Source organism: Piliocolobus tephrosceles, chromosome 18 (genome assembly GCF_002776525.5).
Source record: "Piliocolobus tephrosceles isolate RC106 chromosome 18, ASM277652v3, whole genome shotgun sequence".
NCBI lineage: Eukaryota > Metazoa > Chordata > Mammalia > Primates > Cercopithecidae > Piliocolobus > Piliocolobus tephrosceles.
Window position 1 is genome coordinate 31,996,270 of NC_045451.1, and position 17,011 is coordinate 32,013,280.

At 40.8% G+C, this 17,011-nt stretch overlaps 1 protein-coding gene across 1 annotated transcript in view; it reads left to right on the forward strand.

Annotated features, from left to right (window-relative positions):
- Positions 1–17,011, forward strand: part of CFAP53 (cilia and flagella associated protein 53) — a 35,062-nt gene that overhangs the window by 15,802 nt on the left and 2,249 nt on the right. The window contains exons 5-7 of the mRNA XM_023207570.1: positions 492–710; positions 8,026–8,242; positions 12,806–12,908. Coding sequence (XP_023063338.1) covers positions 492–710; positions 8,026–8,242; positions 12,806–12,908 — 539 coding nt within the window. The remainder of the gene's footprint in view (positions 1–491; positions 711–8,025; positions 8,243–12,805; positions 12,909–17,011) is intronic.

Sequence of the window (17,011 nt, forward strand, 5' to 3'; positions counted from 1 at the left end):
TACTTGTTCGAGGGTCATCAACGCCATGGGCATAGCACAGTTTGCAGGCCTGTTACTGTATAGTTTGTCTGATGGCCTGGGCTAGTTCACAGGCATATTTCCAATTTTAGACTCTCAGTGCTGTTTAATAATGTATCCAAATGTATGGTACAGAGTACGTAGAAGAGTCATGTGTGGAAGGCCAGCACACCCACAGGCAGTGAATGGTGGTAGACGATGGGTACTGGGATTAAAAGTGGTTTGTCTTTATACTTTCCTGTTTTCAACTCTACAACTATTTATTACATTATAATCACACATACCCCGGCAATTTTCACAGCTTTATTGCTGATTCAACTATGAAAAGGCAAGTTTTCTTTCTTATAGCCTCTCTAAATCCAGGTGTGTGTGTATTTCCAGAAATCCTTTATTCCTGTCTCCTAAATCAAATGCACTAACTTGTCTTGGTCCAACTGTACTGATGCATTATCTTTATTATGATTCTACCTTAGGAAAGTAACAACGCACAGATTAAACATGAGAATGAACAGGATAAGCTAAAGAAACAGAAGGCAAAGCAGGAAACTAGGACCATTTTGCAAAAAGCCCTACAGGACAGGATAGAACATATTCAGCAGGACTACAGAGAAGAACAGGACTTGAACATGAAGCTCGTGCAAAGGGCCCTTCAGGACTTACAGGAAGAGGCAGATAAAAAGAAACAAAAAAGAGTAAGACTTTTTTTTTCATGCCTACTACTTGCTGGAAGGGATTTGTGAGTTCTCAGTCTTTTGGAAGATGGCTACAAATATATAACAGTGCTACTCTGAGTGTGGTCCATGAGCCAACAGCATCAGCACCATCTGGGAAAATGTTAGAAACAGAAATTCACAGGCTCCAGAATCAGGATCTCTCAATCAAAATCATGACAGGGACAGGAAATCTGTGTTTCAGCACACTCCCCCAGGTGATTCTGATGCTAACTAAAGTTTGAGAACTCCTGGAATTTGAGGAAGACATCACTGAGAAAGTGACATTTGAGTTGAACCTTAAAGGAGATGTGAGGTTTGGTCAGGCAAAAAGAGTAGGGAAAGGCATTCAGTATTGTTTTAGCTACCTGTACCTTTGGAATTTGGATTGAACTTTTAAGAGTGTTTTGTTTCTCCCACAGGTGCTTTTTCTTGTTTTTACCTGGTTCTTAGTGTGCATGTGCTTTGTTTTTTAATTAAGCTTCTCTCTCTCGCTCTCTTTTTTTTTTTTTCGAGACAGAGTCTCACTCTGTAACCCAGGCTGGAGTGCAGTGGCATAATCATGGTTCACTGTAGCCTCGCCCTCCTGGTCTCAAGCAATCCTCCCACGTCAGCCTCCCGAGTAGCTGAGACTACAGACACCCGCCACCTAGCCTGGCTAATTTATGTATTTTTTGTAGAGACAGCGTTTTGCCAAGTTGCCCAGGCTGGTCTGGAGTGGGCTCAAGTGAACCTCCCACCTCGGCCTCCTAAAGTGCTGGGATTACAGGTGTGAACCACTGTGCCTGGATAAACTTCATTTTGATATGATTGTAGATTCATATGCAGTTTTAAGAAATGATACAGAGAGATTCCTTGTACCCTTTACTCTGGTTCCCTCAATGGTAATATCTTGCAAAACTATAGTACCATCCCAGTCAGGATGTTGACATTGATATAATCAAGATACTGAACATCTCATCAGCACCAGGATTTCTCATATTGACCTTTTATAGTCACACCTACTTCCCTCTTGCCCCACCCCCTTCCTAACCCTGTTCTTCATTTCTATAATTTTATTATTTCGGGAATGTTATATTAGTAGAATCATATAGTATGTAATCTTTTCAGATAGCCTTTTTCACTTAGCATAACCCTCAGGAGATTTGTCCTACTTTTTGGATCTATCAATAGTTGTTTATTTTTATTTTTATTTAAAAAAAAATTTTTTTTTTGAGACAGTCTTGCCCTGTCACTCAGGCTGGAGTGCAGTGGTGTGATCTCAGCTCCCTGCAGCCTCAGCTTCCCAGGCTCAATTGATAACTTCAACCTCAACCTCCTGAGTCGTTGGGACTACAGGTGCAAGTCACCATGCCAAGCTAGTTTTCTTTTTTTTTGTAGAGATGGGGTCTCACTATGCTGCCCAGGCTGGTCTTGAACTCCTGGGCTCAAGTGATCCCCCTGCCTTGGCCTCCCAAAGTGTTGGGATTACAGGCATGAGCCACTGCGCCCAGCCTTTTTTTATTCTTTTTTTTTTTTGAGGTAGAATTTCGCTCTTGTCACCCAGGCTGGAGTGCCATAGCGTGATTTCAGCTCACTGCAACCTCCGCCTCATAGGTTCAAGCGCTTTTCCTGTCTCAGCCTCCTGAGTAGCTGGGATTACACGCGTGTGCCACTGCGTCTGGCTAATTTTTGTGTTTTTTAGTAGAGACAGGGTTTCGCCATGTTGGCCAGCCTGGTCTCAAACTCCTGACCTCAGATGATCCAGCTGCCTCGGCCTCCCAGTTTATTCTTGAGTAGTATTTATGGTATAGATTTACTGCAGTTTGTTTAGCCATTCACCTGTTGAAGGACATTTGAGTTGTTTCCAGGTTATGGCTATTATGAGTAAAGCTGCTATAATCATTTGAGTACAGGTTTTTCTGTCAACACATTCTCAATTTTTTTTTTTTTTTTTTTGACAGAGTCTCGCTCTGTCACCCAGGCTGGAGTGCAGTGGCGTGGTCTCGGCTCACTGTAACCTCCACCTCCTGGGTTCAAGTGATTCTCCTGCCACAGCCTCCTGAGTATCTAGGATTACAGGTGTGGCTACCATGCCCGGCTAATTTTTTTTTTTGTATTTTTAGTAGAGATGGGATATCACCATGTTGGCCAGGCTGGTCTCAAACTCCTGACCTCAAGTGACACGCCCACCTCAGCCTCCCAAAATGCTTGGATTACAGGCATGAGCCACCACACCCAGCACAAATCATCATTTCTATGAGATAAATGCCTAGAAGAGCAATTGCTATATCATATAGTAATTGCATGTTTAGTTTTTTAAAGAAACTGCTAAACTGTTTTTCAGAGTAGCCGTACCATCTTACATTCCCAGCAGGAATACATGAGCAATCTGGTTTCTCCACATCCTCACCAGCATTTGGTGCTATCACTATTGTCCACTTTAACCATTCTGATAGATGTGTAGTAACATCTCATTGTGGTTTAATTTACATTTTCCTAATGGTTAATGATTTTGAACAACTTTTTATGAGCCTGTTTTCCATCTGTATGTCTTCTTCAATGAAATGTCTCGTCATGTCTTTTGCCCATTTTCTGTTTTGTTTTCTTTTTGTTTAGCCAGTATCTCACTCTGTCACTTAGGCTGGAGTACAGTGGCATGATCATAGCTCACTGCAGCCTCCAGCTCCTGGTTTTTGCCCGTTATCTAATTGACTTGCTTATTTGATTTGTTTTTTCCTGTTGAGTTGTTTGTTCACATTTAAATCATTTTATTATTTTTTTAATAGCTTCAAGAGATAATTCACGTAACATTCAGTTCCCCAATTTAAACCATACAATTCAGTGGATTTTACTGTTTTCTCAGATAAGTGCCCCTATCATCACATTCTATTTTAGAACATTTTCACTATCCTACTATCCCTTCTTCCTCACCTCTCACCTCTAGTCCTAAGCAGCCACTTATCTATTTTGTGTCTCTATAGATTTTTCCAAAGTCTGGACTTTGACATGAATGGAATCACATGTTATGTGACCTGTTGACTGTCTTCTTTCACTTAGCATAATGTTTTCAAGGTTTATCCAGCATGTATTGCTATTTTACTTGTTTATGTGGCTGAATGATATTCCATTGTATGGATATGCCACATTTTGTTTATGCATTATATCAGTTGATGGACATTTGGGTTATTTCCACTTTTTGGCTATTATGAATAATGCTACTATGAACATTCATGTACAAATTTTTGTGTGGATGTATGTTTTTATTTTTCTTTGGGACATATAACTAGAAGTAGTATTACTGGGCCATATGGTAACTCTGTTGAAGTTCTGAGGAATTGCCAAAGTATTTTCCATAGTGGCTGGACCATTTTACATTCCCACCAGCAGTGTATGAGGGTTTTGATTTATCCACATGCTCGTCAACACTTGTTATTGTCTGTCTTTTTTTATTTTACCCATCCTAATGCATCTGAAGTAGTATCTCATTATGGTTTTTATTTGTATTTCCCTAGTGACTAATGATATTGAGCCTCTTTTCCTGTGCTTATGGTCATTTGTAGATCTTCTTTGGAGAAATCTATTTGAAAGCTATTCTCTATTCTTAGAGAAGTCTGTTCAAGTCCTTTGCCCATATTTTAGTTGGGTTATTGGTCCTTTTATTATTAAGTTGTAAGAGTTCTTTTCTTTCCCCTCTCTTTTTTTTTTTTAAGTCTCACTCTCGTTGCCCAGGCTGGAGTGCAATGGTGCAATCTTGTCTCACTGCAAACTCCACCTCCCAGGTTCAAGCAGTTCTTCTGCCTCAGCCTCCCAAGTCACTGGGATTACAGGCGCCTGCCACCATGCCTGGCTGATTTTTTTGTATTTTTAGTAGAGACGGGGTTTCACCATGTTGGCCAGGCTGGTCTTGAACTCCTGACCTTAGGTGATCTGCCCACCTCAGCCTCCCAAAGTGCTGGGATTAAAGGCATGAGCCACCACGCCTAGCCAAGAGTTCTTTATATTTTCTAGGTTCAAGTCTCTTACCAGATAAATGATTTGCAGTTATTTCCTTTCATTCTGTAGGTTGTCTTTTTACTTTTGTGATGGTGTCCTTTGAATCACAAAAGTTTTAAATTTTGACAAAGTTCAATTTAGCTAGATTTTCTTTTGTTGCTTATGCCTTGGGGGTCCTATCTAAAAACCGGTTACCTAGTCTAGGATCACAAAGATGTACTCCTTTGTTTTCTTGTTAGAGTTTTATAATTTTAGCTTTTACATTTAGGCTTTTGATCCATTTTAAGTTTTATATATAGCATGAAATAAGGATCCTAATTTGTTATTCTGCATGTGGATATCAAGTTATTCCAGCATCATTTGTTGAAATAATTGTCTAATTGTTGCCCTATTGAATTGTCTTATCACCCCTGTCAAAAATCAGTTACAGTAAAGTGAAGGTTTATTTCTGGACACTCAGTTCTATTCCATCAATCTATATATCTATCCTTAGTCCAGTATAACAAATCTACATGTCTTGATTACTGTTGCTTTGTAGTAAGTTTGAAATCAGAAAATATAAATGCTGGCCGGGCACAGTGGCTTACGCCTGTAATCCCAACATTTTGGGAGGCTGAGGTGGGAGGATCAGCTGAGGTCAGGAGTTTGAGGCCAGCCTGACCAACATGGTGAAACCCTGTCTCTACCAAAAATGCAAAACTTAGCTGGGCATGGTGGTGCATACCTGTAATCCCAGCTATTTCAGAGGCTGAGGCAGGAGAATCGCTTGAACCAGGAGGTGGAGGTTGCAGTGAGCTGAGATCGCATCATTGCAGTCCAGCCCAGGCAACAAGAGTGAAACTCCACCATTGCATTCCAGCCTGGACAACCAGAGTGAAACTTCATCTCAAAAAATAAAAAATAAAAAAAAGAGAGAGAGAGAGAAAATGTAAATCCTCAAACTTTGTTCTTTTTTCAAATTGTTTTGGCTATTCTGGCTCCCTTGCATATCCATGTATCTAGAAGTTACATGGATCAGCTTGTCAATTTCTACAAAGAAGCCAGTTGAGATTTTGATAAAAATTGTGTTGAATCTGTAGGTCAATTTGGGAAGTGCTGCCATTTTCACAGTATTGTTTTCTGATTCATGAACTTAGGCTGTCTTTCCATTTATTTAGGTCTTCTTTAATTTCTTTCAGTAATGTTTCCTAGTTTTCAGAGTATACATTTTAACACTTTGTTAAATTTATTCCTAAGGATAGCATTTCTATTTGGAAATAAAATTTTTAATTTCATTTTAGATTGATGCTGTCAAATAGAAATACAAGGACTTTTGTATATTGGTCTTGTATCCTGCAACATTGCTAAACTCATTTTGTAGTTTTAATAGTTGGTTTTTTTTTAAATAGAGTCTTGTTGTGCCACCCAGGCTAGAGTGCAGTGGCATATTCTTGGCTCACTGCAACCTCTGCCTTCCGGGTTCAAGCGATCTTCCTGCCTCAGCCTCCTAAGTAGCTGGGACTACAGGCTTGTGCCACCACACCCAGCTAATTTTTTGTATTTTTAGTAGAGACAGGGTTTCACCATGTTGACCAGGCTGGTCTCCAACTCCTGACCTCAAGTGATCCACCCACCTTGGCCTCCGAAAGTGCTGGGATTACAGGCATGAGCCACTGTGCCTGGCCAAGTTTCAATAGTTTTTTAGTGGATTATTAGTTCACTCTTCTTTTTGGTGCTCAGATTGCCTGATTCTAGATCGTGGGAGTCCCTTTAAGTGGGCTGTCTTGTTCTTTTGATGCTGTCCTCCAATAGACTTTGATAGTTTTCTTGATTCTGACACAATAAGATGTCCCAGGTTCATCCTGTTCAGTTTCTGCTCCAGTCTTATAATTGATTATTTTCCCAAGGATTGTTGGTTATTTTTAGTGGGAAATGGTATTAGTCTTTTTTCACACTGCTGTAAAGAACTACCTGACATTGGGTAACTTATTAAAAAAAGAAGGTGTAATTGACTCACAGTTCCACATGGCTGGGGAAGACTCAGGAAACTTAAAATCACAGTGGAAAGGGAAGCAAGGCACGTCTTATGTGGTGGCAGGAGGGAAGGAATGAAGAAAGCCACACTTTTAAACCATCTGATCTCATGGGAATTCACTATCACGAGAACAGCATGGGGGAAACTACCCCCATGACCAAGTCACCTCCCACCAGGTCCCTCTCCTCACACATGGGGATTACAATTCAAGATATGATTTGGGTGGGGACACAGAGCCAAACTGTATCAGGTATTTAATAATATCTAGAACCTTGGTGTTGGATGAACTCATTGCTGTCAGATAATTACTGCAACATGGCAGTAGCCAGCTAAAAATGCTTGCACTAAATAAATAGCAGGTCTCAACTTTAGCTGCACATTACTGTCACCTGGGGGAACTTAAAAGGTATCCATTAAATAGGAATTTCTGGGGGTGGGACTCAGCCCTCAGTACATTTTTTTTTTTTTTTTTTTGAGATGGAGTCTTGCTCTGTTGTCCAGGCTGGAGGGCAGTGGTGTGATCTTGCTCACTGCAAGCTCTGCCTCCTGGGTTCATGCCATTCTCCTGCCTCAGCCTCCCAAGTAGCTGGGACTACAGGTGCCCGCCACCACACCAGGCTAATTTTTTGTGTGTTTAGTAGAGATGGGGTTTCACCACGTTAGCCAGGATGGTCTCGATCTTCTGACCTCATGGTCTGCCCGCCTTGGCCTCCCAAAGTGCTGGGATTACAGGTGTGAGCCACCACCCCCGGCCAGCCCTCAATACTTTTTAAAGCTCCTCAGGTGGTTCCAAAGTGTAGCTAAGATTTATAATTGCTGTAATAAAGTACAAAATGACTACCAGCCAGAGAGACAGTGCTATAATAGTAGAAATGACTTATTTTGTTGATCCGATTAAGATTTCATATACCTAAATTAAAGTAAATGAAAATAAAGCTGTATCATTGAAAACTATTTGGCAACTACTTTGAAAAACACTTTGGGAAAGCATTTGAATTAACTTATTCAAACAATTATTATCAAACATTTCAAACAAATACAAAGAATTGCACAATGAGTCCCCATGTGTCCATCACCTCACTTTAACAACTGTCAACTAATGGCCATTCATGTCTCTTCTATATCCCTACCTATTTCCCCCCTACTCTTGAGTATTTTGGAATAAACTTCAGACATACATCTGTAAATGTTTCAGTACATAGTTCTAAAAGATTGGGATTGGAGCTTTTAAAGATTGTTTTTAAATGTATCCTTACTATCACTATCACACAAAAAAATTTTAACAATATGAATTTTTATGTTACATAGGAAGATATGATAAGAGAACAGAAGATATACCATAAATATTTGGCACAGAGACGTGAAGAAGAAAAAGCTCAGGAGAAAGAAATTGACAGAATATTAGAGGAAGACAAGGAAAAGAAGTTGGCTGAGAAGGACAAGGAGCTGAGACTTGAAAAGGAGGCAAGGAGACAGCTTGTGGATGAGGTCATGTGTACAAGAAAACTTCAAGTTCAAGAAAAGTGTAAGGAACTGAATTACAGTTATGTTGTAGCTTGCCCTTAATTCAATTTAGGTAACAACCAAAATACTAACAACCATAATACTTATTATGTAAAACACCATGAGGGATGCAAAAAGGATGAAGGCAGGAGGCCTTTTTTTTGCAAATCTTATCTAGTTGGATATATATGAAGAGTTTTATATACCAGCAGATTCCAGTCACAGGGAAGAAGTTCTCAAGGTTAAAGGAACAGTACATCATTTGAATACTGTGTGCCTTGGTGATTAGAATGAAGAGTGAGAAGGTGGGGCACAGACATACAGCTCCCTTTTGTCCTTTCTATCTGTCCCTCTTTTCTTTTGAAAGTTTTCTCCATACTGTTGTGGGAAGTCAGGGGCCCCAAATGGAGGGAAGCTGCAGCAGCAGAACATAAATTGTGACGATTTCATGGACTTTTATCAGTTCCCAAAATTAATAATTTTATAATTTCTTATGCCTATCTTTACTGCAATCTCTGAACATAAATTGTGAAGATTTCATGGACATTTATTAGATCCGAAAATTAATACTTTTATAATTTCTTACACCTGTCTTACTTTAATCTCTTAATCCTGTCATCTTTGTAAGCTGAGGATGTAATGTCACCTCAGGACCCTGTGATGATTGTGTTAACTGTACAAATTGTAAAACGTGTATTTGAACAATACAAAATCAGTGCACCCTGAAAAAGAACAGAATAACAGCGATTTTCAGGGAATAAGGAAAGATAACCATAAGGTGTGACTGCCTGCAGGGTTGGGCAGAATAGAGCCATATTTTTCTTCTTGCAGAAAGCGAGTAGGATAAATATCGCTGAATTCTTTTCCCAGCAAGGAATAGCCCTGGGGAAGGAATGCATTCCTGGGGGTAGGTCTATAGACGGCAGCTCTGGGAATGTCTGTCTTATGTGGTTGAGATAAGGACTGAAATACACCCTGGTCTCCTGCTGTACCCTCAGGCTTACTAGGATTGGGAAATTCCAGCCTGGTGAATTCTAGTCAGACCGGTTCTCTGCTCTCCAACCCTGTTTCCTGTTAAGATGTTTATCAAGACAATGTGTGCACAGCGGGACACAGACCCTCATCAGTAATTCTAATTTTGCCTTTGCCTTGTGACCTTTATGGCCCTTTGAAGCGTGTGATCCTTGTGACCTACTCCCTGTTCATACACCCCCTCCCCTTTCAAAATCCCTAATAAAAACTTGCTGGTTTTGCAGCTCGAGGTCGCCATCACGGTCCTACCAATATGTGATAACACCTCTGTAGGCCCAGCTATAAAATTTCTCTCTTTGTTCCCTTTCTCTATTTCTTAGACTGGCTGACACTTAGGGAAAATAGAAAGGACCTACATTGAAATATTGGGGGCTGGTTCCCCTGATGCCATACCTTTGTTTATGTAGTTGTCTCTGCCTATGATGCTCTTGATCATGAGAAATCTAGTTATCCTTCAGTGCCAGCTCAATTGACTCATGCCTTGAGCAGCCAGCCCTCTGTGTTCCCCCATTTAAGATAAATCCTCTTTCCGGGGCACTGTGGCTTGCTCACATCTCAGATGACCAACTGGCCTGAGGGGTCTTTATTTGGAGACCATTCTCAAAGTTTGGAGAATCTTTCCCCTTTTTAATACTTACTTTCAATCCACGTCGGTTACTAGGTGTTTCTTTCATAAAGGGAGTTTAAGCTATTCTTGTAAGGGTAAGCTTTGTTTTAAGGTTTCTGAAAGTTACATCTGTGCTGAAAGACCTTTGTCTTTTGGAAATCCCTGGACTAGGTTGCATCATACTGCTAAGTGATACATAGTGCCAGCCCTGTGAGATGCTTAAGTTAACTTTATGGCTACCATGATAATCTTATAGCCACATTATGTCTCTATTATTTTACTACACTATGCCACTGTATTCCCTCAGCTTCAAGCAGTGCTTGGTCACAGAAGGGTGTTCGTTGAGAGGGTGAATTTCCACCTCCAGATTTCTGCCATTTCCATGTCCAGCCCAATGGACCAGAGAGGCAATAAACACATGGACACATTTATTATTAGGGTACCACTGCATTTCACACTAGTGGTCTTCGCAAGAGGAAGCTCATCCTGGTCCCATTCATTAATTCTTCACTCCAGGAATTATAGTAACAGTAGAAAATTGAAAAGCAGATGGAACTTTTAGAAACTGAGTGGAAAGTTTATATGCTGAAAATATTTTTATATTCATCAGTGATGTTAGAAATAGACAATCGGTGCCAGGAAGAAAAGTCAGCACAGAGACAAATGATCTCTCAGCAAGGCCATCTTTACTTTCTGCAGAAAGGGTGCTCAGTTGCAGATGGAACAATAGCGAGAACACACCTAGGCCAGGGAGGGGAAGGAGTTCTTATTCCTGACTCACATGGCCCCTGCTGCTGTGTCGTTCCGCTATTGGCTAGGGTTAGACCACACAGGCTAAACTAATTCTGATTGGCTAATTTAAAGAGAGTGACGGGCTGAATGGTCTGGCGGGAAAAGTGGTTATGGAATGAGTCAGGGTGGAGAATGAGGGTGGAGCAGATAATCGGAATGAGTCAGGGTGGAGCAGGTAATCAGAATAAGTTAGGGTGGAGCAGGTAATCTGAATGAATCAGGGTGGGGCAGATGATCAGAATGAGTCAGGGTGGAGCAGATGATCAGAATGAGTCAGGGTGGAGCAGGTAATCTGAATGAGTCAGGGTGGAGCAGGTAATCTGAATGAGTCAGGGTGGAGCAGGTAATCTGAATGAATCAGGGTGGGGCAGGTGATCAGAATGAGTCAGGGTGGCGCAGGTGATCAGAATGAGTCAGGGTGGAGCAGGTGATCAGAATGAGTCAGGGTGGAGCAGGTGATCAAAAAAGGTTGCTTTATGAGGAAGTTAAGTTTAAAAGTAGAAGGCAAAGAATTGAACATACTGACATATTAATTCTTTGAAGAAAAATTTAGAACTCATATCTAACAAGCGATAAATGTTATGTAAAATGTTGGAAAAACATGGAAAATTTATTGCGACCATTTATAAACAAGGAAACAAAATCAACCATAATTCTACCACCCGGGAATAGCTACTATTCACAGCTTTGTATATTTTCTTCTAGTATTTTTACTACACATATAATTTTCCTTCACAAATTAGAATCATGTAGTATATACTGTTTTATGGTCTATATTTTTCACTTATCGAAACTATTTTTAAGTCATTTTTTGTCAATTATAAGATTTGTAATGACTGCCTAGAAATCTGTTATAAAAATGGACTGTAACTTATTTTACCTAAATACAACTAATGACCCTTTATATTATTTCTAATCTTTTTACTGCTGTTTTAGAATTCCAGGTTACTGTCTCCGTACGTAGTTGTTTTTGGATTGTATTTGGTTACTTAAGATAAATTTCTGAAATAGACTGTGGTACCAAAGATATATACATCTCAGATGTATATTAGCCAGTTGTATTTATTATTTTGTAAACTCTGTTTCCTTTGTCTTTTTTTCTTTTCTTTTTTTTTTTTTTGAGGCGGAGTCTCGCTCTGTCACCCGGACTGGAGTGCAGTGGCCAGATCTCAGCTCACTGCAAGCTCCGCCTCCTGGGTTTACGCCATTCTCCTGCCTCAGCCTCCCAAGTAGCTGGGACTACAGGCGCCCGCCACCTCGCCTGGCTAGTTTTTGTATTTTTAGTAGAGACGGGATTTCACCATGTTAGCCAAGATGGTCTCGATCTCCTGACCTCGTGATCCGCCCATCTTGGCCTCCCAAAGTGCTGAGATTACAGGCTTGAGCCACCGCGCCCGGCCTGTCTTTTTTTTCTATTGGATGCTTAACTATATTTATTAACTTATAAGAGCTTTATTTATTTATTTTTTGAGACGGAGTCTCACTGTGTCGCCCAGGCTGGAATGCAGTGGCACGATCTAGGCTCACTGCAACTTCCACCTCCTAAGTTCAAGTGATTCTTGTGTCTCAGCCTCCTGAGCAGCTGGGATTACAGGCACGTGCCACCGTGCCCAGCTAATTTTTGTACTTTTAGTAGAGAGGGGGTTTCGCCATGTTGGCCAGGCTGGTCTTGAACTCCTGACCTCAGGTGACCCACCTGCCTCAGCCTCCCAAAATGCTGGGATTATAGGCATGAGGCATTGCACCCAGCCAAGAGCTTTATATATTTAAATAATATTTATTTTATAATAAATATATATATAATAAATAATAAATTATAATAAATAAACTTATTAATATGAATGGCAATGAACTGTTTGTCTTCAAGGAGAGAAAAGTAGGAAGTGTTTTAACGTTGATAATTTATATGAAAAAGGGTAATTATAGATTTTCAATGAAATATGATTAAGAGGAAATCTGTAGATTGTAGCATATATGAGTCTAAACCCAATTTATTTCTCAATTGAGATGAGTACTTCTACTTTATCAATCTAATATCCAGCCATGATTCTCAGCTCTACCTTTCTAAAGACAATATGACTCTGGTGCCCAGAAAGATGTTGGCAAGTCTTGTCTGAAAGTCATTTGACATATAATTGCTTTTGCTTTTCTTAGTGCAAAGAGAAGCTAAAGAACAGGAAGAACGTGCTATGGAACAGAAACACATAAATGAAAGTCTTAAAGAACTTAACTGTGAAGAGAAGGAGAATTTTGCAAGGTATGATTTTGTTTTCTATATCATCATTTGCTACCTAAAAAACAGATTTTTGGCCAGGCATGGTGGCTCACACCTGTAATCCCAGTACTTTGGGAGACTGAGGAAGGAGGATTGCTTGAAGCCAGGAGTTTGAGATTAGACTGGGCAGTGTAGCAAGATCTCATCTCTACAAAAAAATAAAAATAAAAATTAGCCAGATATGGTGACATAGGCCTGTAGTCCTAGCTACTTGGGAGCTGAAGTGGGAAGATCACTTGAGTACAGGACTTAAACCCAGCAGCTATGATTGTGCCACTACACTCCAACCTGGGCAACAGGCAAGATCTGTCTCAAAAAAAAAACAAAAACTAAAACAGATTTTCAACATAGAAGACCATGTGCCATAATTCATGCATTATTGACATTATTTTACATTAGTGTTACACTTGTCCTTCTAGAAGCTCAAAGCAGTTTACAAAATTTCACGTAAAAGTAGGCACCAACTGTCTTCGTAAAATTAAATTCCATTGCCATTATGTATATTATGATTATACACATAAGTTGTTAGGCTGGATGAATATCTTTAAAAATAAAATAAATTTGAAACACTTAAAAAATAGGCACTAACCTTAAATCCTATTAAAATAGGAAGAAGATTTTTTTTGCTCCATGAAGCAAATCCTGAAAAGCAGGCTGGCCTAATCAGCTAGATTAGCAGAGTGGCTTATAGGGACAGGATTCCATACAAATGTCCCCAGGAGGATGTGTTTAGCCTTACTGCATTAGAAAACTCTGGATGCTTTGGGAAATACCACTGCCCTCCTCTGACAAGGGCTGGGATTAGTTTTCTTCTGATCATCACAACCAGGCTCAAGTAGGGGAAACAGGCGGCTACCTCCCTGCAGCTTTTCTTACACCATCACACTCTCTTCCCACTGGTGGCCATGATACCTAAATCAGGCAGTCAGTGTAGTGGAGGAAGAGGACCTGGTTTCTCTGATTACTGGTCACCCTCCCTGTTCCTGGGGCCTGTCCGTTGATGTGCTCATACTTGGTGCATAGAAATAAGCTCTTTCTAGAAAAAGTATGGTTAATGTGCCTGATCCTATTCTCACTTTGGGGTCACAAACAACATCTGTCCTACTGTTCTGAGTTCCTGCTACTGCCTCTGCTGTGGAAATCTTTCCTTCTCATATATATATGTGTGTGTGTGTATATATATATATATGTGTGTGTGTGTGTGTGTGTGTATATATATATATATATATTTTTTTTTTTTTTTTTGAGATGGAGTCTTGCTGTGTCACCTAGGCTGGAGTGCAGTGGTGCAATCTTGGCTTACTGCAATCTCCGCCTCCCGGGTTCAAGCAGTTCTCTGCCTCAGCCTCCCGAGTACCTGGGATTACAGGCACGTGCCACCACGCCTGGCTAATTTTTATTATTTTTAGTAGAGACAGGGTTTCACCACCTTGGCCAGGCTGGTCTTGAACTCCTGACCTCGTGATCCCCTCGCCTCGGCCTCCCAAAGTGCTGGGATTATAGGCGTGAGCCACCACGCCTGGCCTCCTTCTCATTTTTAAAAAGTCTCCTGTTGGAGATTTGTGAGGACTCAACAAATATCACATTTCTTCCCTGCTAAACTTCTGAACCAGTGGAGAGATAAGGAAAAAAATATGGGCAGAGGTATTACAGTTACCTATTGCTACATAACAAAACACCCTGAAATGTGTGGTTTAAAGCAATTCATGATTATCTCTTATGATTCTGTGAGTCAACAAGGCTCGTCTAGGTAGTTCTTGCTTGGAACATCTCATATCGTTGAAGTCAGATCCACATGACTGAGGCTATATTCATCTGAAGGCTCAACCTAGGATACCTACTCATATAGGGAGCATTGTATGCTGACTGGAGCCAGGGATCTCAGTTATCAACTAGGAGTTTTAGTTGTCACCTGGAAACCCTATGTGTGGGCTCTCCATGTGATTTGGACTTCTCACAATGTGGTGGCTTGTTCTGAGAGGGAGAGTTCCAATAACAAGTATACCAACAGCTAGGAAGAAGAAGCTGCCAGGCCAGTTAAGAGCTACAGCTGGGACTGGCATAGCATTACTTCTGCCATATTCCATTGGTCATAAAAGTAGTTACAGGGCCCATCCTGATTCAAGGAGATGGAGAAAGAAGCTCCACCTCTTGAAAGGGTAGTAGAGGTTCACATTGCTGAAGAGCGTAACTAGGCTGGTGGCATGGGGGTAAAAGAATTTACCAAGACAGTTGTAGGTACAGGCAGATTTATTAGAGAAAGCAGGAAAATTCAGTGCAAGAAAGCAATGGCAGCCAGCAAGAGAGGAGCTGACTGCCAGGAAACAAAGGCTTGCTGGAGATTTTATAGGATGGTTCTTGGGCTACTTGATAACACCAAGGTAGCAGGGAGCTAACTTGCATTCTTCTGTCAGCCGAGGTGTTTGATGATAAATCAAAGCATTTGATGATAAGCAGGAAGTTTGTGAGTTTTGTATGTTATCTGCACAGGAGGGCTATATGTCCTGGGCCATGAACAAAGGCAGACCTATAGCTTATCTGCTTTCTCTCTTTGCTTTCTCCTGGTTCCACCAGCCTGATTCCTTTTCCCTAATTAGGAGTACACATATGGGGAGGAAGACAGTACTGTGGCCATCTTTGGAAAATAGAATCTACCATAGAGGGGTGTCCAAATTATCTTTATTTCTGATAAAATCCCATTATCTTTGTTTCTGATAAAAGTTGATGGAGTGTTTTCTGACCCCAACAACAGATTCTCTGATTCTTCAGACACCAACCGGATGTCCAAGAATTCAATTCAGTTCTGATAGTAACTACCCAGGGTTAGTACAGACCCCACAGGGTAAGGGCTTAGTCCCACAAACTGCTGCCACTTCAGACACCAGATGCTAGTCCCAGACCACCTTCTGATCAACCAGCTATAAATTGGAGTTCCCACGACCTCCTCCTCAGGTTCAACAGTTTGCTAGAATTGCTTACAGAAATCAAGAACACATTTGACTTATGTTTACCAGTTTATCACAATGGACACAACTCAGGAACAGCCAAGTGGAAGAGAAGCATAGGGGCTTCTGTGCTCTCTGCAGGTGCACCATCCTTTCAGCACCTCTCTGTGTCACCATCCCAGATGCCCTCAGAACATCCTTGTTCAAGAGGTTTTAGAGCTTCATCTCCAGCCTCCACCTTCCCCTCCTGAGAGGTCAGTGGGTGGGGCTGAAAGTCCTAACCCCCTCATCACTTGGTCTTTCCAGTGACCAACCCCATCCTGAGGCCACCCAGGGGCCCTACCCTAAGTCAATTTATTAGCATAAAATCAGGTGTTCCTCTGAATGACAAAAGATACTTTTATCACTCAGGAAATTACAAGAGTTGTAGGAGCTCTGTGCCAAGAAGTAGGAACAAAGATCAAATATAATTCTTCTTATACCACAGCTGATATTAAAAATGTGGCTTGTATTTCTAGCCATTGAAACTACAAACAGGCCAGGCATGGTGGCTCACACCTGTAATCTCACCACTTTGGGAGGCCAAGATAGGCTGATCTTGATCCCAGGAGTTTAAGACCAGCCTGTGCAACATGGTGTAACTTTGTCTCTAAAAAAATACACAACAACAAAAAAATTAGCTGGGTGTGGTTGTGTGCACTTGTAGTCCCAGATACCTGGGATACTGTGGTGGGAGGATCACCTGAACCTGGGAGGTTGAGGCTGCAGTGAGCCATGGTTGTGTGATTGTTCCAGTAGTGTACTCCAGCCTGGGTGACAGAGTGAGACCCGGTCTAAAAAAAAAAAAAAAGAAAGAAACTACAAAGAAAAAAATACGGCTTATAAATTGTAAAATTATATAACCATTATGGAAAACAGTGTGGAGGTTCCTCCAAAAAACTAATATTAAAACTACTACATAATCCAGCAATCCCACTTCTGGGTATATGTCCAAAAATTAAAAGCAGGGTCTCGAAGAGATATTTGTACAGAAATATTCATAGCACTATTCACAGTATTCAAGAGGTAGAAGCAACCCAAGAGTCTATTAATGAAATGAATAAACAAAACGTGGTATATATTTATGACGGAATATTATTC